Source organism: Chlamydomonas reinhardtii, chromosome 7, assembly GCF_000002595.2.
Source record: "Chlamydomonas reinhardtii strain CC-503 cw92 mt+ chromosome 7, whole genome shotgun sequence".
Taxonomy (NCBI): Eukaryota; Viridiplantae; Chlorophyta; class Chlorophyceae; order Chlamydomonadales; family Chlamydomonadaceae; genus Chlamydomonas; species Chlamydomonas reinhardtii.
Window position 1 is genome coordinate 478,258 of NC_057010.1, and position 24,376 is coordinate 502,633.

The following is a 24,376-nucleotide window of genomic DNA, read 5'->3' on the forward strand; positions in this document are numbered from 1 at the left end:
CCATTACGGGAGCCCAACACCATTGCTGATAACAACCTGGCTCAACTTGGTTTCATCCAGGACCGTTGTCGCGCGCAAAACCCCAGAATTGACGTTAGAGCCCCGGTGAGCCCCACGGATGGTGCCCGAACCCGAGCCTGGTAAGCGCATCGTAGCAATACAGGACTGTCCCTTCTTGTACTGTCGCATACATAGCAGCACAGCATTCTCGCGCTCTGTAGCTGACGGCGCACCACCTGTAGAACCTCCACACGCCCTGTGCTCCTTTCTACCGCACGCTCGATTGCACACACGCAACGCGGTGCCAGACGCGGGCTCCTTCGTTTCCCTTTACACGCACACACGCACATGGCACACGCCGCCAACAGGCGCTGGCGACTATGAGCAGTACAAAGACGGCTTCCACGACTGGCTGGCCACGTGAGCCGTCAGGAGGAGGGGGAGGCGATAGGGGGATTCCAGCGCTGGGTGAAACTGTATGCGTGCCTTACCGCGGTGTGGTGGTGGGGAGGGGGCATCTTGTGCAGGGGCGCGTGGCGGGCATGCGCGACGTTCATTTTAGGGTGTCTGCTGCTCGTGGGTCACACCTTCGGCACGCACAAACTGTACGTGTTGTGTTATAGGTGTACCATATGGACACCGCGTGTGCTCTCTTGTGCGAAATCGGGGCAGTGCGTCAGACTCTCAGGACATTCTGCCGCCATGTTGGCAGTGCGCGCAAAATACGGCCCAGACACACGCAAACACGCACACGGGCACACCCAAATACACGCAAACACACGCACGCCCCACGCTCCACTCACCCTCCATCAGGTACTGGCCGGAGCCGCGCGAGCAGCTGCACGCGGGCGGCTGGCGGCGCACTGCGCAGATGCTCGCGGACATCAAGCGCCACCTGCAAACACACCCGCCCGCCGATGTGGCGACGGCGGCTGAGGCTGAAGCGACCAGCCGCCCCGCCTCCACTCCGACTATTGCACTTGGGGGGCCCGCCGGCGCGGCGGCCGTGCCCGGTCGCTCACTGGGCCGCCCGTTGGAGGTCGTGGTGCGTGCGTGGCGGGGCGGTGGGAGGGGGGGTTACAATCATGCGTGCGTGCGCGGTGTGGTGGTGGGGGGCGGCGGCGGCGCCGTGTCGGTGTGCACATGCACCCACTGGACACACCAGACAGCAACAGCAACTCCCAACATACTGCCGCATGGCCACATGAATGGGGTGTGCACGCACGCTTCCTGCCCCCGCCCTTCTTGATTCACCATGAATGAAACGCCATGCACCCCCCCGCGCACAACACACACACACACACACGAAAAAAGACACACATACACATATACACACACACTGTCGCTCGGTCAGGACATCTGCTGCGGCGAGGGCGGCACGGCGGTGCACCTGGCGGCCACTGAGGGGTGGCGGGTGACGGGCGTGGACATCGTGCAGTCCGCAGTGGAGGTGTGTGTGGGGGGGGGGGGGGCGGGGGCGGGGTGGCAGACGGTGCGGCGCGGGCAGGTGGACAGTACGGTGAGCATACGTGGGATCGGTTTGTGGCAGAGCCATGCGGGCGCATGCAGCGCCACCGTGCGTTGAGGTGCTGCCGAGATGGATTATGCATCGGCTACTGGCGCGGCACGCAAACAAAGGATCCTCATCTGTGCCCCCTCACAACCAGGCAGCGCGCGCGAGGGCGGAGGCGTATGGCGAGGTGGTGCACGTGGCATGCCAGGTCGTGCCGGCGGGCAGCTGTGACACGGCTGACGGCGGCAGCAGCAGCAGTGGTGATGTGCGGCTGCGGCTGCGGGTGCGGGTTGAGGCGGTGTCGGAGCGGGCGCGCTTCCTGCACGCCTCCATCTTCAAGATGCCGCTGCCCTCGGCCTCCGTGGATGTGGTGTACGGCCAGGACCCGGACGGCCTTGCCAACCCCGACCGCGTGCATGCCTTCAGGTGCGTGAGGGCGGGGTGGGGCGGGGTGGGGCGGGGCGGGGCGGGGTGGGGTGGGGCAGGGCGTCGTACTTTGCAGGTGCCATCACCAATGCATGTGTACCTCTGACGACGTCTCACACGGCGTCTCTGCACCTGCTACCGTATATGTGTTGCCACCGTGCACTCGCGAACGTTCACGCCTCACACCCGCCCCGCCTAGGGAGGTGCTGCGTGTGCTGCGCCCCGGCGGGCTGCTCTACTTCTGGCACCACTGGGTGCCGGGGCCCGGCTGGCCGCCGGAGCTGCTGGCGGCGTACCGGGCGGACCCACTCACGGGGCCGGCGCCGCGGCTGAGTCACGAGGAGTACGTGCAGGACGTACAGGTGGATGAGGGGGTGGCTGGGCGGGCGGGTGGGCGAGCATGACGGGTGGTTCAGAGCTCCGGCCCCCCCCCCTCTGCCCTCGTGCTTGTGTCCTGGCCTCATGGGGTTCCGCAGGTCTGTTGCGCTTGTTGTACGTGTCTCCTCCGCGTTGCTCTCTAGGCCCTATCGCGCCACCGCAGCGAATGTGTGCCCTCCCTTTCATGCCTGCGACTTCCTGTCCTGCCCTGCGCTGGGGCCCCCGCCAACTCAGGGTGCGGGAAACCTTCCGGATCAGCCGCCACAGTACCCTGGTCCCACTGTACTGAGCTCTGCAATCATGCCTCCCCCCCTCCCCTCCCGCCCCCCTGTCGACCCCTGTCGACCCGCCAGGCTGCCGGCTTCCGGCTGCTGCACGTGTCCGACTGCAGCCAGCTGGCGGCGGAGCACCTGGGGGCCATGGCGCAGCGGGTGAGCCGCAGCAGCCAGCAGCAGCAGCAACAGCAGGAGCAGCGGGAGCAGGAGCAGCGGGAGGGGGGGCAGCAGCGGGAGCAGGCGGAAAAGACGGGGGCGAAGAATGCGGAGGCGGGGGTGGCGGAAGCGGGGGCAAGCGGGCGAGCGGGCGAGAGCACTGACGGCCCGGCCGGGGAGGAGGGCTGGACGGCCATCCCCATCAGCGGCTGGCTGCAGCGCGCGCTGCACTACTCGGCGCTGGCGGGCGGCAGCATGGGCGTGCACGTGGTGGCGGTGAGGCCGGTGGGAGCAGCGTGAGGGGGGCAGCGGGGTGGGGGCAGCATGAGGGGCAGCGGAGGTGCAGGCGTATGGTTTTGTGGGAGAGTGAGTAGTCGAAGAATCGGAACGCAGGCTTGGATTGACCTTTGGACTGTGAGCATGATTATGAGCATCATTGTGACTGCGTGGGCATGGATGTGAGAATGTGGAGCTGCTGTGAGTGATCCCGACATCCTGATTCCTGAAGGTGCAAGCTGCGTGCGGCTGTCTAGGGAGGCAGTGATACGTTCGGCGCTTGAACAATACAGACGGCACAGAAGGGACAGTGGGACAAGTCAACATCGCAGTCAGCGTCGCCACCTGTAATCCAATACAGTTTACACATGCAGTGAAATACTGGCATTCCCCTCCTTCGGGTTTGGTTCTCGTAACCCCAAGGCAACTTGACTGTCCAATCACACCAACGGCAGTCGTTTGCCCGCACCCGCCACCAAAGCAGCCCTCTGCACCACACCTCGCCGTGCGCACCATCACCACCCGGCAACCTAGTCCCGTTCTCCGGGCATGCCTTCAACACGTACCCGAGCCGCACGCCACACTTTCATTACCCACAGTCCCCGTGTCATTCGTCAAAATCCGAACAGTCTATAGCCCTTGCAATCTTGCATGGCAGTTCTTTCCGAGCGCAGCCTGGTTGAGCTCATGTAACAAGTAATCGCTGCTGCTACCGTGCTGCTGGTGTTCGCCGCCGGTCCGCCACCACCGGAACCCCTACTTGCGGCCGCCCACGCGCAGCATCTGGACCTCGAACAGCAGCGGCTCCCTGGTGGGCAGATGCACAGCAAATCCACACATGGGCCAGACCGGTGGCGGCTCAGCAGCAGGTATACGGCAATTACAGGTAACATCCGTCTGCCACAGCGTTGCTGCATCGCATACCGGTACACTGTCTTTGCGCTTTGCTTTCCTTGTGCTCTTTAACACATGGGCCAGCGGGGCACTCGTCGTCACTCATCAGTCATCACGGGCAAAGGAGGTGCAGGGCAGAGCATGGGCACTTGGAAGTGCGGGTTGCAAGGGAAACTTTCAATAGCCTGAAAGCGCCTTGGCCCAGCACTAGGGAACATGTTGCCCGCAACAACAATGTGCTCCTTGCCCCCAACACCGCTCCTGCCACAACCCACCCACAGCCCCTCCCTTCCCACGGTTCCAAAACCCCGCAATCCCACACGCACACACCTGCGGTGTGTCTCCAGCTGGCGCTTGGTGGCGAAGGTGGGCGGCTGCGGCCCCTCGCCGCCGCCTACGTAGCCCAGCTCGGGCGGCACCAGTGCGCGGCGCTTGGAGCCGGGGGACATGCCCGCCAGCACCTCCTCCAGGCCCTGGGGGGAGGGAAGGTGGGTGGGGGGAGGCGGGTTTGCGTGTCGGAGCGCAGTACGTGGTTAGGTGTGGGGTCAGGTGTGGGGTTAGGTATGTGATATGCGTGCAGGGGGAGAGGGATGCATGCGAGCTTGAGGGGGTGGACGGGTAGCTGCGGTCCGGGTCTCACCGGGATGAGCTCGCCGGCGCCCAGCTTGGCGTTCACGGGGGCGGTGGGCACGTCCCTGGGCTGGAAGGAAATGCCCTCAACCGTGCCTGCAGCAGCGGCAGGCAGAGGCGCACAGGCGCCACAGGTATGCATGCGACAACGTGGCATCAAGAACACCCCTCCATAGCATTCTCGGCAGTTCAAACAGCAGCGCTAACCGCCGGCAGCTAGGAGCGCCAACCGCCGCAGCACCCCGCGCCCCCTGCCATCCCACTGGCGCGCCTCTCATCCAGCCAGTCTCCCTGCCATTGCCCGGCCGCACACGGAGCCGCACCGTAGATGAAGTATCCGTTGCTCCGCCGCAACACATAGTCGAACAGAACCACATCGCCGCTGCTAGCGGCGGGGCCGGAGCCAATGTTGAGCTCCTGGTAGCGCACGCCTGCGCACCACACGCCACACTCGACAGATCACGCACGTGCACACAAAGTTTTTCTCTGCAGGCACACCGGCACCAGCACCGGCATCTTGCACACTCTCCCCCCTCCCCCTGCCGCCGCCGTTTACCCCCTTTCCCCGCCCCTTGCCCCCGCCGCCTCACCCGAGGGCAGCTTCACAAACTTGGGGGCGTTGGGGTCCACGGGCGCACCTGGCGGGCCAGCGGGCAGTGGACGACACGTCTAGTCTAATGTACGGCAGCAGGGCGCATGCCCAACCCCCGATGCCTCCGGTCCATCCCGTTGCGCCCGCCTGCGCCCGCTGCGCCCGGGAACGTGCTCTGCGAGTCCCGACTGCTAACAAAGCACTACGGTGCACGCCGAATACTCGTGTTGCACTACTTGCTCATTGGCACAGCGCCGTTCAAGAGTATGGGGAGAGAAAAGGGTTCGAACAAAAAGCCGCGCAGGCGCGGCGGCGACGTACCCAGTCCAGGGCTGCTCCAGTCGCCGGGGTCAACGGGCGCCGCGCCCTTGGCACCCGCCGGGGCCGGCCGCAGCAGGCCCACCGGCGCGGCCGCGGCGGTCAGTGCCACGGCTGTCAGCAGCTCACGGCGGGAGCTGGCAGAGGTCTGGGAGGCGGTGGATGGCTGCTGCTCGGGCGCGTGCACCGGAGAGGGCCGGGCGGAGGCCGCGACGACGAGGGCACAGCGCGCGGGCGCTTGCGTACCAAAGGCACCGCGGGCCGGCTGCGCAGTCATGCGTGCGCTGCTGCTAGTCGTCAGTGAGGGCATTGTGAAAGGTGGCTGATGAGGGAACAAGCGGAGAGTAAAGGTGCAGAGGTGCAAAGCCGAAGATGTGGTTGCGACAGCGTTACTGAACAGTCGCCTAGGGCCCGCCAGCCAGCACCGCTACTAATGCCTAATGTGACAAGTGATTATTGCATATCAACGAGTGTCTATTATCAGACATGCCCAGGCTGCTGGAACCAGAGTTCCATTGCGAGCTGACGCGGACCGTGCGTGTACAGCTGCTAGATGCGCTCAAGTTGGCCACATATGCCAATAAGCAATACTACTCGCCACATCTGACCTACAAGTCAGGCGTTATCTGTGAGCTTGCAACACCTCCGCTCGACATCTGGGGTTTCGCTCGGAACAACTGCGTTGTGAAGCGCATCATGTCGGTCGCGGCTGCAGCTCCGCGGCTTGCTGGCAAGGTCGCGGTCGTGACCGGTGGCGCGCGTGGCATCGGGCTGGGCTGTGCCCGCAGCCTATGCAAGGAGGGCGCGAAGGTAGGTGTCAAGTGCGCACGCGGCCCATCCAGTGCCGTTCGCAGCGGGCGTTACGCCCATTTGTCGTCGCTTTGGACTTGTCTTTGGTTGAGGCCTTACTTATCAGCGCTCGGGGGCGGCAAGGAAGCACGGCATGTTCGTGCTGGGTGCTCATGCGTGCCTGTGCTACTGCCGCAAACTGCTGACCCACCCACCCACCCACTCCGCACACACGCGCGCTCGCACCCCACGGCATGTTCTCTTACCTCGACTCTGCCATCATACTCTTTGCCTTTTACTTCAACTTCTATACTAAACCACGCTGACACCCTCTCGCCCGCAGGTGGTGTTGGCTGACGTTGACCTGGCGGCGGCGCAGCGCAGTGCCGGCGAGCTGGCGGCGGCGGGGCACGCGGCGGCGGCAGTCAAGTGCGACGTGCGGCTCAAGGTGGGGCCGCACTCGCCTGTATGGGTAGCAGGCTGGAGCACCGTACGGCGTGTATTGTGTGCCGTGTTTGGGCTGGCGGCGGCGGCGCGTGTGGTCGAGTAAAGCATGGTGGTGTGCCCGGCCTCTCCTGCTGCTTCTGCCTGAAGCACAAGATACTGCAGAGCAGGAACGCGGCAGCTACTGACCCGATGAACTGTTTCGCACTGCATTGACGCGCACTGCATGGGCCTCTCTCTGTGCAGGCGGACTGCGAGGCGGCGGTGAAGGCGGCGGTGACGCAGTGGGGCAAGCTAGACATAATGGTGCGTGTGTGTTGGGAAAGCACAAGGCGGAAGGGTCGACACTTTGCATGCAAATAGTGTGCGCGTATGTGTATGCAACGGCTTGTATGTATGTGGGATACTGTATGCGGAAGCGTGTGCCTGCATATGAAGGGGAGGGGCCGCAGTCTGACAGGCGGCCGCACCCGCAGGTGGCCAACGCGGGCATCGTCAAGGCCGCGCCCTTCCTGGACATGAGCGAGCAGGTGAGTGGGTGGGTGGGTGGTGGGTGGGCGCAGGAGGAGGAGCCGCGGCGGGTGCTGGCAGGCTTGAAGGAGAAGGAGCGGACGAGGGTGCACAGGCTTGACAGGGGCAATCGTTTGTAACCCAAGGGAGGCACGCTGAATGCACCACGGGGATGCATTGAGTGAACCTCTCCACCCGCACCCAGCGCCAGCACACAGTCGGCTACTCAAGTGCCCTTCCCGTACCCTTCCCCACCTCCCCTGCTTGTATATCACCCCAACATCTGGCCATTCGTGCCTGGAACCCCCAAACAAGCATAAACACGCCCAAGCCATTGGCACACAGCTACGCACCTAACACCATCCCTCTTTCCGCCCTCCCTCGTTGCGCCGTACCTAAACACACATCCGCAACACGCCCAGGACTTTGACGACGTGGTGGCTGTGAATCTGAAGGGCGTGTTCCTCACCTGCCAGGTGGGTGCCAGGGTGTGTGTTGTAAATTCATAGCCCAAACTACACTAAACAAGCGAAACTAGCGGAGGTCAGGGGGGTGCGAGCAGCAAACCCAAGGTGCAGTGTGTGTGTTTGTGTGTACACATACGGAGGTTGCGGCGTGGTACGGCGTGTCGTCATGCGCACTGGCGTCCGCGGCTATGTGAATCCTCTGCGGATGGCATGTGAAGCTCCGTCCGCTGACTGCGCCTGAGGCCGCTGCTGCGGTGTGATGCTAATTGCGCGGCGGCCACGCAGGCTGCTGCTCGGCAGATGGTGGCCCAGAAGGGCGCAGACCCGCAATGGGGTGGCGGCGCCATTGTGACCATGTCGTCCGTCAATGCGGTCATGGTGGGTGCGGGTGCGGTGGAGGTGATGGGTACGGGTGGTGGGTGCGGGTGGGTCCTGCAGGCTGCCCGACTGCATGGCGGCAACCGTCATGGTCGGCATGCGTGTCAGGTCACCAGTACAATCGTCCAGCCGCATACGCCAGAGTCCTGCCCCACCTTCACCCTTTTCCCCCACCGGCCCACCGACTACCCCCCCCCCCCCCACACACACACGCACCGCCACCACCACCATCGTGCCGCCGCCGCCAGGCCATCCCCTCCATTGCGGGCTACAACGCCAGCAAGGGCGGCGTCAACGGCCTCACGCGCTGCATGTCGCTGGCGCTGGCGCCGCACGGGTGAGCGGGCGAGTGGGCGCAAGGCGGGCGGGCGGGCAGGTGGAGGCCGCGCGGGCTGCGTTGCAACCGGCACCCCCGCCGCACTTGTGTTGACAGCTGCGGCACACACGTGTCGTCCGGGCGCCTGCAAGCCACATATAAGCCATTGACCTGCCAGACACATTCCTTTCCTTGTCCCTGGTGATAACTTCATCAGTAACCGCCTGGAATCCGGACCCCGCAACACACACACGCAACACACACACCTCCCTCTCCACACACATACAATCTACTATGCACCGTGCCGACCCTTTCCGTTTGTGCATCCCTGACACACACGTAGAATCCGTGTCAACAGTGTGGGCCCGGGCTCCATCGCCACGGACGTGCTGGCCAGTGTGGCGAGTGACGAGGCTGCGCGCAACCGCATCCTGTCGCGCACACCCCTGGGCCGCATTGGAGAGCCGGACGAGGTGCGATGGAGCAGAGCGGGAGCGAGACAGGGCAAAGGGAAGGAAGGGGGAAGGATGATGAGCGGGAAAAGGGGAGGGGGAGGGAGCGCCGGACACACAGGTTGAGTGAAGGGGCGGGCTCATGGGGGATCAGGTGTCCAGCATGCTGGGCCGCTTTAGGGTCGTCGGCGCATGGTCCACCTCGCGCGCCCGCTCTCGGCCATCCGGCGCCCTCTTTCATCCGGTACCTCGGAACACCTGTGTTCCCCCTGTCTCATGTGCTGCACATGTGCTGCACACAGATTGGCGAGGTGGTGGCGTTCCTGGCCTCTGACTCCTCCTCCTACATGACTGGTCAGGTGACGGCCGCGGGATGCGTGTCTGTGCATGTCGTGTGTCCTTGAGCCTGTGCGCCGGGGGGGGGGGGGGGCATTGCGTTTGATGAGGACTTAGATAAACTTGGATAAAATGCCCTTGGAGTAGCAAGGGCGCCCACATTATGTTCACACGCACTCTCCTCTTTTGCCTTCATCGACAGACGTGCACACACGCGCGCGCACACACGTGGTTTCAACCCTCTTACCTTCACATCCAACACGGCCATGCTCACATCCAACACGGCCATGCTCACATCCACCACGGCCCTACAGGTGCTGTACGTGGACGGCGGGCGGCTGGCTCTCAACTACACCGTGTGATGGGCGTGCCGCGGTTTGCGTGTGTGTGCCCCGTTGTGTCGCCTATGTTTGCGGGTGAGTAATCATGATGGTGAGAGGGGGCTGTTGCGGTGTTGTGACTGTTATCAGGTTGGGGAAGTGAGGTGGTGGGCCGCGGACGCAGTTGGGGAGCAAGAGCTGTGCGCAGGAGATCGGGCCTGTCGGGGCTGTAACTGGAGCCCAGCAGTTTGGCGGCTTTCTGGTATTTCGCTGCAGCTGCGCGGTACAATTTGGCCGTACGGCGTGATAGAGGCCTGAATACGGGTTCAGAGAAATGTTGGCTAGTGTGAATGCAAATGCAAGACGCCGTCGAGTTCTCCAGGCTAGCAAGCAGCAAGGGGTTATCAAGGAAGATGAGGCGGCGGTGCATATCAGGATGATGGTGGCCTACTAGGAGATTACTGATACTGCATGCGTGCCGGTTTCGACTATGACTGTAGATGTGACTAGATGTGGCGGCAAGACAGCGACAAGTTACGAGCTGCGGGTCCGTCACAATGCCTGACGTCGCCGTGACTGCGAACTATAACCCGCCTCAGCCGGGTCAGGCGTTGACCATCGATCGGGCGCGTGTACTCAAGACTCGCCGTCTCGCCGTGACCCAACCATACATACACACTTTACATTTTGTTATTTATTGGCATCATCATGGCCCCGGCGCTATCCGTTCCGTTCACTCTCGCGACTGCAGGCACCCTCGGCGTCGTGTACGCCGGTGTGCAGCTGCGCGTGGGTCTGCACCGCCTTGGTTCCAAGTAGGTGCAGGGTTGCTAGCAGGGCTGAGACGCTTGCGCAGCGTGTTCGTGGAAATCGTCATCATCTGCCCTGTCATCACCTAGGCGTTTCGCTCCTGTTTTTTCCCGAGCAGGATTAACTTTGGCACCAAGACGGCCGCGGGCACTGAGGATGAGGAGCTGGTAGCCAAGTCCCGCGCCGGCGGCACCTTGGGGGTGAGCGGACGGGTGCACGCGCAACTTGTCGGAGAGTCGAGCCCGGCGTACGTGACCGCGCCTCGCTGCTGGGTCACTTACTGCGCGTTTATAGGTGTACATTGGCCCTTAAAATAGCCGGGTGGCCAGCTGCAGGGAAGCAAGCCGTTAAGCGCGTGTGTCGGGGATCGAATCGAAGCCTTGCTCGAGCCCTACTATGCCAGCGGCTGAGGTTAAGCGCTCGAGCCTTGGAACTGGCATCCTTACCAGCATGCCTACTCGTCGCTTGCTTAAATGCAACGAGGCGACCCATTTCTCCTTTCCGCTCCCCTCTCGGGCCCTCCCTACTGCTCTCGACATGCGACATACCCCTCCCTTCTGCTGCGCTCACTCCCCTCTTTTGTGCCCTGCAGGAGTTCGTGCCCATCGGCGTGCTGCTCATGCTGCTGCTGGAGGCCGGCACCCCCCTGCCCGCCAACCTGGTGGCCGCATACGGCGCGGTGTTTGGCGTGTCGCGCCTGACGCACGCCTACGCCATTGCCAACTCCAACAACAAGAACGTGAGTGGGTGACCAGACTAAAGCGGTCGAAGGGAATGACAATGAGGGGGCACTGAACGAAGGTCATAGGGGTTGCAAAAGGGATAGTAGGAAGGGATTAGGGGAAGCGGGGTAGATAGAGATGGTGCCGCTGGGGATGCCATGCACGGTTCATGCCCACGGTGCGTACCCTCACTGTGACCGACCGGGGGCATCTGAGGCTCTCGCCGGCCGGCTCCTACACATTGTTAAGGCTACGCCTAGTATACCGTACGCGACGCGCGGAACGGCGTGACAGGCCTAGCGCGCAACCAGCCGATTCAATCCTCGCGCCATGTCCTGCCGTGCCCTGTTGTGCCCGGACTTCATCATGGATACCCCAACACAATTCGCGCAATCAGCCTGTCCTGACCCACCTCGAATAGACCCCACCTTCACCTCTCCCTCGCCACCATTAGCATCATACCTACCTTGCCATCACCTGCCCCCCTACCGCCTTGTGGCGCCTCAATCTCTCTGCCTGCCTGTAGTGGGACCACGGCCCCACCCGCAAGTATAGCTTCATCGCCACCATCCTGTCGCTGGTGACGGCGGGCGGCTACGTGGCCTTCCAGGGAGCCAAGGCGCTGCGCAAGTAGGCAGGCAGCGGCGGGCGGTGGCGGCGAGGAGGCCTGGCTAGCACCGGGCGGGCTGCGCTGCGGTAACTGCGTGGAGAGGGCTGCAGAGGCTTTGGCGTTGTGTACGAGTCAAGGCGCTCGTGGGCGCCTGCACAGGCTGCCTCAGTAGAGGATGACAAGACGTGTGGCGTGATGTGTTTGATTGTGTTCGTGGCGAAGGAGCCGCGAGATGGAGAGTGACAAGTGTTACATGCAGTGACTTTGGAAACTGTGTGCATGTGGTGGTGCATCTATGCCGACATGGAAACGCAGGATTGCATGACGGAATTGTTTGTGACTACGCCAACATTACATCAGCAAGGCCTGTACAATCCGCGCGTAGGCAATCAGCATGGTGATGGCGAGCCGGGATTGCCGGATTGGCAGGTGATCTGGCCGGGGAGCTGCGATGTCGCATGTACCGTCCCACCTCAGCAACATAATCTTGCACGTACACGCACATACGCTAGTCGGCACCAGCACAACCTCTCACAGAAGCGATGTCAGGGCATCTGCATTCTACTTCTTGTGCAGCAGGCGTTTCAGCCCCCGCCAGAAGCCGCCGCGACTGTCAGATCCCCCGAACCCGCCGGCGCTGGTCTGCCCTGTCGTCGGCTCCTTCCCTGCATGCATGAAAGGGCACGTGGCGCACTATAGGTCAGGCAGCGTGCCAGACAGTGGACAATTAAGCAGATTCGAGCGTCTGATCGCGCGGCATCGGCATTCACATGCACTCATGCAGCCGCAGCCCATGCATAACATGTCCACCCAAGCATACCCTCACCTGCGCCGCCACCGCCGCCACCGCCGCCACGGACTCCTCCTCCGAGCCCGATCAGCGCCCTCAGCCCGCCCCACCGCTGTGCCTTGAGCCACTGCCGCAGTTCCGGGAAGTGCTCATTGGGGTCTGCGTCCACGTCCACGTGGCAGCTGCCAGCCAGGGCGCGGCGCGCGTGCTTGGGCAGCGGCTTGAGCCCCGCCGCCACGTCCCAGCCCAGGCGCTGCAGGCAGCGGAGCCCCATGAGGTCGCCCTGCGCCACCGCCTGGGCCACCACCTCGTGGCGCTGCGAGGCCGAGGGAAAGGCGTGTGTACCGGTGTGCATGTGCGGCAAGTGTCAAAATTTATAACCGTGGGAAAGCAAACCGCTACACTGAGTGGTGGTGAAGACTCATTGACCAAGTACCGCAACACTGGAGCGGCGGGGTACCAGAAACATGCCATTGCCGCTATGCCGGGGACTCGAGTACACAGCAGCCACCTGCTGCGTGCCAAGCCCTGCCGCCGCCCCTGCACCCAAAGGCTCTCACCTGGCCGCTGTGCCTCGGCCGCGGGCAGCGCCACTCCGCCAGAAGCTCCATCGCCTCGCAGCAGCCGCCGCGCGCAGCCAGCAGCCACGACCGCGCGTCCGCCTCGCAACCGCGCTCGTGCAGCCAGCGCATCACATCTGTGGCGCCGCCAAAGGCCGCCGCCGCCATCAGGCGCGGAGACAGCAGCTCAGCCAGCCGCTCACGCGCGGCCTCGCCTTCGGCACTGTTTGCTGCAGCAAGCTGGTGGCTGCAGGCAGCAGCCGCAGCAGCAACAGCAGCAGCAGTGCCGGGGCCATCCGCCGTGGTGGCGGCCACAGCCGCGGCCGTGGCGGCCGTGGCCGCCTCCGGCTGGATTGCAACTGCGCCCGCACTCACGGCTCCTTCAGTGCCTGTGTTGACGCCTGGCACGGCGGTGCCTGCCCCCGCCCCCGCCTCCGCCGCCGCCTCTGCTGCAGGTGCAGCTGCCTCTGCTACAGTCGCTACAGCCGCTGCCGCAATTGGCGGCTGCAGCTGCACCAGCTCTGTCAGGTAGGCCAGGGTAGTCAGGTGTCCGGCCAGCGCCGCCCGTTTGGCGGCCTCAGGCACCCACGCCCACGGCTGAGGCCTGCATGTCACGGCATAACACACACACGGTCATATCACACCTGCACTTAGGTTTATGCAAAACATATACACATGAAGCAAGAAGCACATATGAGTTGGTACGCGGACTCACACATGCATTCCACTGGCATAAGGTGACCCTGAAGGGTCGACCCTGCTGAAAGACACATGACCAAAGCACGTGTAGCACTCTGTGCCCTGCCACATAGCATCGTGCGCCGCACCTGGTCACCAACTCCACGCCTCCGTCCTCGCCATCACCTCCTCCGCCTCGACGACCTCCTCCGTCGGTTGGAGAGGGCACGGCCGCCGCCGCCGCGAGCCCCATCTGCTCCACCACCAACTTCAGCCCCGGTGTGAAGCCCAGCGCCGAGAGCACCAGCAGGCGTTCCGCTACGTTGTTGTCATACAGGCGCCCGCGGCCCCACTGTTGCGTCCCGCCGTCTCCCTTGTCCGGCCCCTGCTCCCGCTGCATCTCCAGCAGCGCGGCGAAGGAGGTCAGGTCACCCAGCTTGGCCGCGCCGTGAACGGCATGAGGCCGCAGCGACAGCGGGATGTGGGCGCCGCGGCGGAGCAGCCAGCACACGCGCTCCGCGCCGGCGCCGGGCGGCCCCGGCACGGAGGCGGCGACGATGCAGACGCTGTCGAAGGCTGCGGACGGGAAGTTGGGCCCGCCGTCTAGAGACATGAGCCTGGAGGGGACGGAGCGTAAGTGAGGGAGAGACGCATGACTGGTGAGGCTGGCTTGTGCAGGTGGAGTGACCGAGCGTGTTGGGATAGGTAGGTTGGGCCTTTGCGACGAACAAGCACTCGCAATAACCATAACACTGCGGTGGCGGCTGCGTGTACAGGTTAGCACCACCCACAACCACTTGGCAAGAACATCGATACGCCCATCCCATCAGCTTGCTTAAGACCTTACCCGTATTACCTGGGGCACCGCACCCGCACCCAGGCCCGCACCCAGGCCCGCACCCAAGCCCGCACCCGAGGCCGCACCCAAGCCCGCTCACCAGTCCACCTTCTCCCGCCACTCCGGGTGCTGGCTGCCCGCAGCCGTCTCAATGCTGATCCGGATCCAGCTGGAGGTGTAGGCGTTGCAGCAGCCGTCATGGTTGCTCCGGGGGAAGAACGCCGCGTGCAGCGCGAGCATCCACGCCAGCGGCGCGCCCGCCGACGCAGAGATCATCAGGCTGGGGCCTAGGCCCGACTCGGCCCGGGCGAGCTGTGGCGCGTGTGCCAGCCGCGGCGGCGGCGGGAAGCCGTGGGGCTCCTGCAACGGCGGCGTGGAGGAGGTGGACGCGCCGGCGGCGCCGGCATGCGTGCCTGTGGCCGCCGCGGTGTCCTCCTGGTCATGCTCCTCCTCGAGAGGCGGCGGCTCGACCACCTCCTCCCCGTTCCGGTAGCTGTCACGCCACCGCTGGTCGTGCTGCAGCAGGCGTCGGCCGTACACCTCCAGGATCTGTTGCCACGACAGCGCACGAGGACGAGCACAGGGGAATGCAGGGGAGCATAGAAAAGCATTACGAACGAACAGGATGTGCAGCCGTGAGGTTCAGCGGTATTGTAAGGCCCGGTAGCTCCTCTGCAGGTTTACCGTGGTTTGCATGAATACGGTACCTGCTGCTGGGCGGCACAGCCAGACCCGCCCCGTCCCTCTCAACCCCCTGCCGCCCGGATTGCCGTACACGGTAGTAGATACCGTACACTCACCCACGCCGCCAGCCGCAGGTGGCCGTACCGCAGCGCAGTGCCGGCGAGGGTGTGCAGGTGCCACATGCGCATGATGAAAGTCAGGCCCGTGCCGGTGCCGGCGCTGGCCTTGCCCTTGCCCTCTTCCTTTCCCGCGGCGCTCTTTTGCTCGGAGCTTGTGTGCACAGCCTCCAGCACCTGGGTTGAATTGTTAGGCAAGCAATTGCTTTGTTTTACAGGCACATGTGCGCAGCCTTCTGTAGAGGTAGCAGGATTTCACTGAGACCTACACAGCGCCCAGCTCTCCAACAGCTCTCCAAGTCTGCTGGTTTTGTGCCACTGAGCACCAGCAACTCCACGCCAGCCCTCTACACAACAGTTTACACCAGTTCCACCCTTCACCCCTCGCGTCACACGCCCCTCCAGCACTCACCCACTCTAGCACATGTTGCTGTCCATGCCGCGCCGCCGCACATGCCAACTGCTCGGCGCACAGCGCGCTCCGCCGGCCCGCCACGGCCTCGGCCGCCGCCGCCTGCAGCAGCGACAGGCAGCCGCCTGCGGCAGCGGCTTTCATGGTAGCGAGGGCGCTGCACTGCTGCAAGTTGGCATCCACCCAACTGCAAGGGAGGGTGTAAAATTGATAGGGTTGCCGAGGTACCGGTGTGACAAGTAGCTTGTACGTGAGTGGTTTGTAAATGGGGCTGCAGGTGCCTTGCAGGTAGTGTGAAGGAGGGCACGCAGCCTCACCAGATGACCATACCCGCCGTAGCCTCTCCGTACCCCACGCACAGTGCTGCCGCGCACTGTCAATCTAACATTCCGTCAATCTGTCAAACTGTTGGTCGCCATTTGAACACGCACCTGCACACCTCGGCGCTGCTGGCGCTGCCGTCCTTAAGCAGGTCTGCTGGCGGGCGGCAATCGGCAGCGGCCAGCGCGGCCTGCAGGTTAGCCAGGACGCCCGAGCCCGCCACCAGGCGCAGCAGCTCGCGGCGCTTGGAGAGCGACAGCGAGCGGGCCGCGCCGGGTGTGACTGCGTCGCCCCAGTGAAGCCTGGCGGGGGAGAGGTGGGGATGGAGGGCTATGGCTGAGAGAGGCAGCGTAATGATGGAGCTGCCAAGTACTAACAAGCAAGCGTAGTTACTTGCACGAGATGCAAGGCCCCACGTGGAAATGGTGCATAACAATCACCCGGGAAAGCTGTCCCCGCCTGAACTGCCCTATCTGTTCGTTCCCTGCCGCCAATCATGTTATGTCGTTGACAAATGGCAGTATTGAAACCTGGCTTGCCTGAAGGTCGTGTTGGACACGGGCTTTGAGAGGTGCAGGCGGCGGAAGCGGGGCGCGACCAGGGCGCGGGCCGCGGCGCGGCAGGTCAGGCGCAGACCGTCAGCCACGTCGTTGTCAGGCAGCGACCCCGCCACCCGCTCGAGGATCTCGACAGGCAGCGAGTTGAAACCAGCCGAATCCGTGTTGGATGTGTCATCTAGTGGCGGGGCGGTGGCGATAGGCTTGGCAGAAGCCGAAGCCATGGCTGGGGAGATCGGGTAGGAAGGCGTGGCTGCGTGGAGTTGTGGACTCAGTCGGGGCCCAGGCCTCGTCCAGGACGCCGCTTTACGCTCCAGTGTAGTTGCCGCGCGGTCAAGTTTGTACTCTCCTTTTGCGGCCTAGCGACCCGACAAAGCTAAGCTGTCACCCACAACGCGACATGTGCGGATGCGAAGTCCAATGAACCAGGAACTGCACAACCAGGACCCTACGTCTTGTTAAAAGCATGACATAGATTCAATTGTCTGCAGCAATATGGCTGGGGCAATAGCTGAAAGGTTGGGACTGCCGAGCTGTGCATGTGGCGTGCTCTGCTCAATCCTAGTGCAACGAAGCTTCGTTCACATAGTAGGCATGCATTCTGCTGGATTAGCATTCATTTACATGCATGTCGGCGCAATCTGCATCGGCGCGATCGGCAGCCCAATGCTGCCAGACTGCCCAGACACACTCATGTGACCCGATCACACTTGCCGCATGCTTTCACCACTCAGGCCATACCTCGAAAGTCACCCATCTGCAGTATCCCGTCATCTCTCAGTCCTGGACAGCTAGCGCACACCGTCCAGGCCTGCGTGCTCATCACGGCCCGTGCAACCAGCCGGGCAGAACAAAGGCGACGTGCCAGGTCCTCACAAGGTGAATTCGCTTCACGGCTTCGCCCATCCCCTGCACCACCTTTAAGAAAACCCAAAACCCTAAAACCCTAAACCCTAAAACCCTAAAAGTCTCCTGTATCTCCTGTATCTAGCCGTGATAGCGCCGCCTATGCATGTGGCAAACATACCGGCGCGTCCCAATGTAGGCACGCGGGTTGCCGCTGCAAGAACACACACGGCCACATCGTGTGCACGTCCCCTAGTGACCTGTCACGTAGCCTAGCCCCACGTTCGCAGCAAGCACTCCTCCCTACCCCACCAGGGGCTTGTGACCACTGCCCGCCATCACCGTTGCCCGCCGCTCAGCACGCCCCGCCGAGTTTGAGCCATGCGACTTTTTGTCAGACGGTACCATTCACCCCTGGAGGAGTCAACCAAAACAAGCTACTCCCTAGGTCCGCCAGCCTGCAGGGCCCTTACCTCCGCTGCTCTAGCAGAGCCACCCCCTCCGCGCTCGCCAGTCGCTGTCCGAAACAACCTCCCATGAGCTGCTGCTACTACTCTCACACAGCCGCTGCACAGCTGCCGCAGCGGCCCTCAGCAGCTCCTTGTGCCATAGCAGCTCCTTGCTCCCGCCCTGTCCCCGCGCTGCACCCGCGTCAAGCGCCTCCGCCAGCTTGCTCGCACGCTGTGCGGTCTGTGCACCGCAATGGCCAGCTTGCTCATGCCGCGCATTGTGCATTTACATCAGCTTCTTCCGCTTGAAGAAACGGCGCAGGTACCAGAGCTGCACCACCGCACTGGCCACACACACGCCCAGCGAGATGATGCTATACCACGCCACGCGCGTGTTGGTCTCCTCTGTAGGCGGGGGTTTGGTGTGAAAGCCAAGAGCGTTCTGCTGTCAAGCCCATGACAAAGAAGCATGCTGTATATCTTGGTCCACAGAGTGTTCAGCGGCAGCCTCTGGCTATGCTATTCTCCATGGCCGCCTTACGAGCAGCGGTCGCTCAGCCACGCTCCACGCAGGAATGCATCACGCCAAACGTGCCATGGCGGCCGCCCCGTCCCCTTCCCTGTTCCTCCCCTTGGCTGCCCTCATTTCCGCTTCCCCCCTCCCGAACAAACGCATGCGTGCCGCCCTTACCGCTGATGTTGCGCATCTCCTGCTCGCGCTGCTGCAGCATCAGCATCTCGCTGTAAACCTCGCGGATGTTGTCCTGCGCGGGCGAAACGTGAGGAGACCAGGGGACCACACACGCCGCAGGTCAGCCAACGTTGGGTACCGCGCGGCAGCCCAACGTCGCTAGGCAGTCCTGGACCCGCCTGCCTTTATGCCCCGACGGGCTTGTCCCGGAGCCGGTTGGCAGCCTGCTCGGCCACGACCTACGCACGGCCGCGCCTTGACGGCCGACACCTGAGCCGGACACAGCCTGCCGCTCCCGTGCCTACGCTGCCTGTCTGCCTGGACAGCTCGCGCTGTTTCCCCGAGTCCCATGTGTACACCAATATTGGAGGCAACACACCGCACCCAAGACGCTAGCGCCCGACTCACCGCCGCACCTCTGTCCCCCAGTCCCGTCGTCCCCACTCCGCCGCGCACGGCATCAGCAACGCAGGCGTCCAACCCACATATCTCCCTAGTCCCCAGCACCCCTCCCCACCCACACGCCCTGCAGTCCCCCCCGCCACGCCGCGTACCTCGAGCTTGCGCAGCTCCACGGTGAGCGCGTCCAGGTGCTCCTTCTTGGCGATGGCGTTCCAGTCCGTGGCCGCCACGCCCGTCCGCCAGTCCACCTTCAACTTGGTCTGGTAGGCGGTCTGGATATCTGTGTGACGACGACAGGCGCGGATAGGCAGTCGGGTGGGCGGCCAGTTAGGGGGGAAAGGTTGGCAGGCGGGTACCGTACTCGGAGTCGGAGCGCCATGGGCTCCGAGGCTGCAGCTCCCACCCACTGCGGGTCGTGTCACCAGCTGCGGCGCAGGCCATGGCTTGGGTGTGGGTGCGTGGCCCCAGGCCCCTAATGAGGGCCCGTAGGAGCCATACGACAGTGCCAACACCGCGTATACCAGCAGCCCCGATTGGATCACCGCACTGGCACAGCGCCGCGATCGCCTGCCAGCGGGGCTGTTGCTGTGCCCCGGTGTCCCTCCCGGTCCCAGTAGCCTCACCTGACACGGAGAAGCACGCCTTATACTCTCCAGCTTGCTTGCTTGTAAAAGCGAACTGGCCATTCACGTTTCCCGAGGACTCGTGCAGCACAATCCCGTGCGGATCCTCCACCTGAGATGCAAGCCCAAGGTGTAGGACCAGGCGACATCGACCGAAGGATCGGCTCAGCTGATCTCGTCCTACCCGGCTGCCACAACAAGGAGCCCCCTCTCATGCTCGCCTAGATAGAGGTAGCCACTGCCGTAAATCGCGGCTGGCCACAGCTGCACTTGCCTTTACGCTAACGGTGATGCCCTGTCCTGCATTCTCCTTGTGGAACGCCTTGTAGTCTCCGACCACGATAACGTTGTTGTTAATTTCCTCATATACACACTTGATCTGTGACTGCATCTCAAACTCCAGCGCAAAGGCGCTTCTCAACGCAGCGAGAAACAGCGCCAACAAGGGCAGGGCGCTTGCCCGTCCTAACCGCATTGTAAAATTTTGTTTCAAGGTGGTTAGTGCCTCTTCGGGCGTAGTTTGAAAGTGAGGTGTTGCACGATTTTTGCGTAGCGTGGCACAGCAGAACAGCAAGGTAGAGGCAAGCGATGAAGATATGGAAATGTATGAATCTTTGAGACAAACCCGCAGGCAGGCACACAGCAAGGCCCATCAGAACCGTGCCCCTGATGCCCCGTCGCAAGTTCGCGTCGTCTCCGCGGGCAGCTACAGGTGCACAACTGCACCATTCTATTCGCCAAACCATACAAGCAATTTTGTCGAGCAAAATCTCCAACAAACAGCACTCAACTCTCTCAGAACTGGTGCTTGGGTCCTGAGTAGCTCTTTACCCTTGCTGACATCGTCTATGCCCATGAGCTAGTCTATTATTATCTGCAAGGGCCAATAGAGGCCACGCGCTGGGCGCAGGAGCGAGCGGCCTAGCAAAAATGGCAACAGAGGCAGCCGGGAAGCGCGTTATAAAAATTAAGCTAAAGCTTAATGGGCAAACAGTTGCTCGCATAGGCCCAGGTGCGAAGATTTGGGTGGTGTCGACGGGGGCAAATGGCTCCTCCTCGCACCCTGCCCATGACAACTCGCCTCAACGCATCTCCGCGCAGGCTACGCGGGTCCTGTATCGCGTGATGTCAAGGACACGAAAGCGGGTGGGTTGCGAAGCCAGGAGGGGCCGCACGGGTCGGGGGTTGCCGGTTTGGGGCGAAAGAGACTGAAGTGCAATTCGCTTCGCAGGCCTCCTCGCCCAAGCACAAAGGCGACAAGCGGCGCTTCGTGGCTACGTACCTCCATCAGCGTCAGTGGATGCGATAGGTGCGCAAGTTTCCGGGACCCTGGCCTGACCTGCTGATAGCCTGGCCCGCATGAGAGCACATTCTGTCGCTACCGTGCAGTCGCTCGCATCCGGGACGGCGAGGGCTTCGCGCCTGGAGACGAGCTGCCGGCCTGGGACTTTTCGGTAAGGACACGCGCATTCGGAGCGGGTGCGGGGCTCGCTATTTGTACCGTTCGTGCTGTAGCATCCTCGCGACTTCCCCGACGCACTCCCCTTCCGCAGGTGCTGCTCCCGCCCTGCAGCCAGGAACGGCCAGCCAAGCGCTCACGGCTGGCTGATGTTGCGGATATCCCCTGCACCTGCGGGGAACACGGGCCTGCGCCGTGTTCCGACAAGGCGCACGACCGCCAGGCCGTTCAGGCGGCTGCGGAGTGCAAGCCCGCGCAGCTGCCTGGGCGCCCCGACCCGTCGGCGACAGCGGGCGGCAGTGGTGAGAGCAACTCAGACCAGGCGACAACCAGCCAGGCATACCTTCCGCTGTCCCCAGAGGACGGTGGGGAAGGCGCGGCGCGGGGAGCAACGGCGGGCGGGATACCCAGGCCAAACGCCAGCAGCGCGTGCCAGTCAGCATTGGCGTCCGCAGTTGCGCAACAAGGGAAACCGGCGGTGGCCGCTCAGCGGCAAGCTGCAGGACCGCCGGTTGCAGCAGGGCCAGGGAGAGGGACAGCAGGGGCTGAGAAAGCTGGCGCGGTCAAGGACGCAGCAGGTGCCTCTGCAGTGCCGCGCAGCGGCAGCGCGGTCAGATCATTGCTGCCTTCAACAAAAGTTGCAGCGGTGGCGGCAGCAGCTGCAGCTGACGGGCCGTCCAGCAGCGGGCGACCAGCACGCCCGCCAGGCGTGTCGGTGCAGACGCAGACCAGCGGGCGGGAATTCCCAGTGCTGCCGCCGCTGTTCTTGGGGTTGAGCAGCCTCACCAGCCAGGCGGCGGCCTATAACTCTATAGGGCCCTTCGACCTGCAGCTGGAGCACGACGCGCGCGGTGGCGTGGGGCCGGCGGACGGGCGCATTGAGGCGCACATGCTGCAGGCACGGTCCACGAAGAAAGAGGGCGACGCGCTCATGGCGCGGAATGGCAACGTGTGGACGGTCAAGTCCATGTCCAAATACGTGAGCGGCGCGCTGATGTACATGGAGGCGGCGGACGCGCTGCAGCGCGACCACAAACACCACAGCAGCGCGGCCAGGTGCGTGCGCTTATGACGCGACAGACTGTGGCGATGCTGAGATGTCACAGGGCCGACCGGGGGCCGGAATGCATTGGGGATCTGGGTTTGTTGGACGCGCGTGTGGTACGTATTGCGCCTGGTGCTGGGGTCCTGGTTGCGTGGAGGGTCGCATGACGTGCACGGAGTTGATTGGAGCACGGATGCCCGTGTACTTGGATGGGTTGAGCCGCGTCTGCCCTCCGCGACCCAGTCCACGAGCAGTCCTGCGCCGTATGCATTCTGGAATCCTCGGACACATGCTTATACTTTCGCTCATGCCCGTGGATGCAGGGCGGCTAACTTGTACCGTGAAACCGCGGTGCTGCTCGCGCACGTGGCCAACAACGCGGACGGCATTCGCGCCGCCGGCGTAGTGGGCAAGGAGGCGCTGCGCCTGCTGGCGGAGCGGCTGTGCGCGGTGTGCCTCATGCGCCAGACAATGCTAATGTCGCACAGCTTCCGCAGCTGCGAGCAGAAGGCAAAGCTGGCGCTCAAGGAACACCAGAAGCAGCAGACGGCCGCGGCGGCGGCAGGTGCGCAGGCTGGGGCCGCGTGGGACAGAGTTTTACTGCATGGCGTCATGGCGCGATACTGGTGACTGCGCACCTTCACAGCAGCGATGAATAGTCGGACTGTACTGCTGCTTGGATCCTTGGCTGACAAATTGTTTCTGATGTGCGCCGCGCAGGGTCAGGCGGCGGGGCGAGCGTGGGCCAGCGGCCGTCGCCTGGGGACTCGAACACCTCCTCACTCCGCGCGGCAACGCACGGAGCCGGGGCGTTAGGCGCAGATGGCGGTGGAGGCGGCGGCGGTGCGGGGTCTGGTGGGCTGGCGGGGTTCAACCCCGAGCAGGTGTCGGAGCTGCTGACGTATGCCAAGACGACGTCCAAGTTCAGCGAGTACATGAAGCGCTCTACGAAGGGCCTGCAGGACTTCATGGACAGGTCGGACGTGCAGAGCGACCAGCAAGCCAAGCTAATGTGCATGCACCTGGCGGCGGTGTGCATGGACATGGGCATGACGCCGGGCCTGCGCGTCATCCACCACGCTCGCGAGGCGGTGCGCACACTGTGCGAGGACTTTGCGCGGTGAGGTGCCCAGGGGTTACAGGCGCCCCCTCGGTGCTGCTGGCGCGCGTGCCAAAGCACGACAGGCGGGAATTGGAGCTCAAGGCGTGGAGTGTTCGATGCGTGCAGCCGGCGCACGGAGCGCTGTGAGGATGAGGGGTTGCTTGTCGTGTGCGTTGTATGCCTTCTTAGAGCTTGAGGCTTGAAAGAATGCTGGGCACTTGCGTGTTAGCGTGGCGTCATAAATGGGACTGACTGAAGACTCAGCCAATGGCTGAGGCAGGGCCGGTGCAGCCATCGGCAGGACGGCGCATGCGCGTGCCGTCACGTTTGTACGTGCGACGTTGATCGGCACAGGTGGCGGCAGCGCAGCGGACGATCAGCTTGGAAATGTTTATTCTTGCGTGGCCGGGGCGAGACTGGACGCTGATAATGCGAGAGGCGCCCGCTGGCATTACAAGGACAGGACGAGGGTAGCTTGTGTGAGGGTCATCCAGTATCGGAGGGGCGCACTCAGTCGTATGAACTCGGGGGCTGTTGCCCCATGGCAGCTTCGCAGCTCAGGTTCGAGTGTTCCGGGAGTGTCAATGAATGCGCCCGGCGGTGTTTCTTGCCGCCGTTGCGATAGGTATGTTCACGTTTTTTGACTACGATGTTGGTGTCATTGTGTGGCATGTTGCGCAGGAGAAGGCGGGTGTGACGCATCCCAGTCAGATGCGCACTGAAATGTGGGGATGGGGCCTCAAGTCAATAGACATGAGAGTACTGCACGGTTGCAGAAGCACTAGATGAATGACAACACGTGCTCTGTAGAAATGTATCACGGCAAGGCGCGCAAGGAGTGCATGGTAGGACTGCACTGACAGTACAAACCCTAAAGCGCGTTATGCGCTACAGTTTACTAAGCATGGTGTACAGTAGGACATGCTAGACGGTACCTTGATGGCAGTAGCAACACTGACACCCGGATTTACTCGGACTGAACAGGGCCCAGCGACTGATGCCCCGATGTAACACTGTGAGTCTGTGACGATTGGTCGATTGCATCAAGCCCACCGGCGTTTTTGGCTTTTTGCATCCTCTGGACAAAGCTAGGGCAGGAGTGGCCGAAGGGCGCTGGGCGCGGGCTTCACCCGTAAACAAGCTGCAGTCGTGCATCAGTGCAATTAGGTGTCTCCACCCCTGGGCACCATG

The 24,376-nt window shown here is 63.2% G+C and overlaps 6 protein-coding genes across 6 annotated transcripts; 3 read left to right on the forward strand and 3 right to left on the reverse strand.

Moving 5' to 3' along the window:
- Positions 1 to 9: 9 nt before the first annotated feature.
- On the forward strand, positions 10 to 3,331 carry CHLRE_07g315650v5 (uncharacterized protein). The gene is made up of 7 exons (XM_043063877.1): positions 10 to 140; positions 369 to 420; positions 814 to 1,045; positions 1,355 to 1,450; positions 1,668 to 1,939; positions 2,139 to 2,301; positions 2,671 to 3,331. Exons 1-7 carry the CDS (start codon positions 119 to 121, stop codon positions 3,046 to 3,048), a joined length of 1,215 nt encoding a protein of 404 aa, XP_042922445.1. The 5' UTR covers positions 10 to 118; the 3' UTR covers positions 3,049 to 3,331.
- Positions 3,332 to 3,334: 3 nt separating this feature from the next.
- Positions 3,335 to 5,905, reverse strand: CHLRE_07g315700v5 (uncharacterized protein). The gene is made up of 6 exons (XM_001700933.2): positions 5,462 to 5,905; positions 5,139 to 5,186; positions 4,872 to 4,979; positions 4,559 to 4,644; positions 4,249 to 4,391; positions 3,335 to 3,832 (listed from the first exon to the last, which is right to left on the reverse strand). Exons 1-6 carry the CDS (start codon positions 5,766 to 5,768, stop codon positions 3,781 to 3,783), a joined length of 744 nt encoding a protein of 247 aa, XP_001700985.2. The 5' UTR covers positions 5,769 to 5,905; the 3' UTR covers positions 3,335 to 3,780.
- Positions 5,906 to 6,069: 164 nt separating this feature from the next.
- Positions 6,070 to 12,105, forward strand: CHLRE_07g315750v5 (uncharacterized protein). The gene is made up of 13 exons (XM_001700747.2): positions 6,070 to 6,268; positions 6,591 to 6,695; positions 6,938 to 6,997; positions 7,168 to 7,221; positions 7,624 to 7,677; positions 7,954 to 8,046; positions 8,295 to 8,383; positions 8,706 to 8,835; positions 9,117 to 9,173; positions 9,465 to 10,285; positions 10,399 to 10,480; positions 10,873 to 11,019; positions 11,529 to 12,105. The coding sequence occupies exons 1-10, from the start codon at positions 6,155 to 6,157 to the stop codon at positions 9,510 to 9,512; spliced, it is 804 nt and encodes a 267-aa protein (XP_001700799.1). The 5' UTR covers positions 6,070 to 6,154; the 3' UTR covers positions 9,513 to 10,285; positions 10,399 to 10,480; positions 10,873 to 11,019; positions 11,529 to 12,105.
- An 8-nt stretch (positions 12,106 to 12,113) lies between these two features.
- CHLRE_07g315850v5 (uncharacterized protein) lies at positions 12,114 to 17,039 on the reverse strand. Its single transcript, XM_043063878.1, has 9 exons — positions 16,551 to 17,039; positions 16,122 to 16,313; positions 15,691 to 15,877; positions 15,279 to 15,455; positions 14,579 to 15,027; positions 13,790 to 14,257; positions 12,963 to 13,566; positions 12,439 to 12,718; positions 12,114 to 12,277 (listed from the first exon to the last, which is right to left on the reverse strand). Exons 1-9 carry the CDS (start codon positions 16,790 to 16,792, stop codon positions 12,174 to 12,176), a joined length of 2,703 nt encoding a protein of 900 aa, XP_042922446.1. The 5' UTR covers positions 16,793 to 17,039; the 3' UTR covers positions 12,114 to 12,173.
- A 137-nt stretch (positions 17,040 to 17,176) lies between these two features.
- On the reverse strand, positions 17,177 to 20,189 carry CHLRE_07g315900v5 (uncharacterized protein). The gene is made up of 5 exons (XM_043063879.1): positions 19,854 to 20,189; positions 19,580 to 19,691; positions 19,109 to 19,236; positions 18,555 to 18,627; positions 17,177 to 18,268 (listed from the first exon to the last, which is right to left on the reverse strand). Exons 1-5 carry the CDS (start codon positions 19,968 to 19,970, stop codon positions 18,150 to 18,152), a joined length of 549 nt encoding a protein of 182 aa, XP_042922447.1. The 5' UTR covers positions 19,971 to 20,189; the 3' UTR covers positions 17,177 to 18,149.
- Positions 20,190 to 20,309: 120 nt separating this feature from the next.
- Positions 20,310 to 24,208, forward strand: CHLRE_07g315950v5 (uncharacterized protein). Its single transcript, XM_001700749.2, has 7 exons — positions 20,310 to 20,591; positions 20,681 to 20,725; positions 20,811 to 20,888; positions 20,969 to 21,033; positions 21,133 to 22,094; positions 22,407 to 22,648; positions 22,804 to 24,208. Exons 1-7 carry the CDS (start codon positions 20,510 to 20,512, stop codon positions 23,205 to 23,207), a joined length of 1,878 nt encoding a protein of 625 aa, XP_001700801.1. The 5' UTR covers positions 20,310 to 20,509; the 3' UTR covers positions 23,208 to 24,208.
- The last annotated feature ends 168 nt before the right edge of the window (positions 24,209 to 24,376 follow it).

What these genes read in the sequence shown, in the direction of transcription:
- CHLRE_07g315650v5 (XM_043063877.1), top strand. Translation starts at nt 119, where the DNA reads ATGGTGCCCGAACCCGAGCCTG. An exon ending in GGTGCCCGAACCCGAGCCTG is followed by an intron (nt 141 to 368) that starts GTAAGCGCATCG and finishes CGCCGCCAACAG; the next exon opens with GCGCTGGCGACTATGAGCAG. An exon ending in TTCCACGACTGGCTGGCCAC is followed by an intron (nt 421 to 813) that starts GTGAGCCGTCAG and finishes ACCCTCCATCAG; the next exon opens with GTACTGGCCGGAGCCGCGCG.
- CHLRE_07g315700v5 (XM_001700933.2), bottom strand. Translation starts at nt 5,768, where the DNA reads ATGCCCTCACTGACGACTAGCAGCAGCGCACGCATGACTGCGCAGCCG. An exon ending in CAACGGATACTTCATCTACG is followed by an intron (nt 4,645 to 4,871) that starts GTGCGGCTCCGT and finishes CCGCTGCTGCAG; the next exon opens with GCACGGTTGAGGGCATTTCC. An exon ending in CAGCTGGAGACACACCGCAG is followed by an intron (nt 3,833 to 4,248) that starts GTGTGTGCGTGT and finishes TCTGCCCACCAG; the next exon opens with GGAGCCGCTGCTGTTCGAGG.
- CHLRE_07g315750v5 (XM_001700747.2), top strand. Translation starts at nt 6,155, where the DNA reads ATGTCGGTCGCGGCTGCAGCTCCGCGGCTTGCTGGCAAGGTCGCGGTC. An exon ending in GCGTGTTCCTCACCTGCCAG is followed by an intron (nt 7,678 to 7,953) that starts GTGGGTGCCAGG and finishes GCGGCCACGCAG; the next exon opens with GCTGCTGCTCGGCAGATGGT. An exon ending in CCTCCTACATGACTGGTCAG is followed by an intron (nt 9,174 to 9,464) that starts GTGACGGCCGCG and finishes ACGGCCCTACAG; the next exon opens with GTGCTGTACGTGGACGGCGG.
- CHLRE_07g315850v5 (XM_043063878.1), bottom strand. Translation starts at nt 16,792, where the DNA reads ATGGCTTCGGCTTCTGCCAAGCCTATCGCCACCGCCCCGCCACTAGAT. An exon ending in AGCAGCGCCGAGGTGTGCAG is followed by an intron (nt 15,878 to 16,121) that starts GTGCGTGTTCAA and finishes CCTCCCTTGCAG; the next exon opens with TTGGGTGGATGCCAACTTGC. An exon ending in ACCTGCGGCTGGCGGCGTGG is followed by an intron (nt 15,028 to 15,278) that starts GTGAGTGTACGG and finishes TCGTGGCAACAG; the next exon opens with ATCCTGGAGGTGTACGGCCG.
- CHLRE_07g315900v5 (XM_043063879.1), bottom strand. Translation starts at nt 19,970, where the DNA reads ATGCAGTCACAGATCAAGTGTGTATATGAGGAAATTAACAACAACGTT. An exon ending in GGCGTGCTTCTCCGTGTCAG is followed by an intron (nt 19,237 to 19,579) that starts GTGAGGCTACTG and finishes GTCGTCACACAG; the next exon opens with ATATCCAGACCGCCTACCAG. An exon ending in GGAGATGCGCAACATCAGCG is followed by an intron (nt 18,269 to 18,554) that starts GTAAGGGCGGCA and finishes CCCCGCCTACAG; the next exon opens with AGGAGACCAACACGCGCGTG.
- CHLRE_07g315950v5 (XM_001700749.2), top strand. Translation starts at nt 20,510, where the DNA reads ATGGCAACAGAGGCAGCCGGGAAGCGCGTTATAAAAATTAAGCTAAAG. An exon ending in TGTCAAGGACACGAAAGCGG is followed by an intron (nt 20,726 to 20,810) that starts GTGGGTTGCGAA and finishes TTCGCTTCGCAG; the next exon opens with GCCTCCTCGCCCAAGCACAA. An exon ending in TGCCGGCCTGGGACTTTTCG is followed by an intron (nt 21,034 to 21,132) that starts GTAAGGACACGC and finishes CCCCTTCCGCAG; the next exon opens with GTGCTGCTCCCGCCCTGCAG.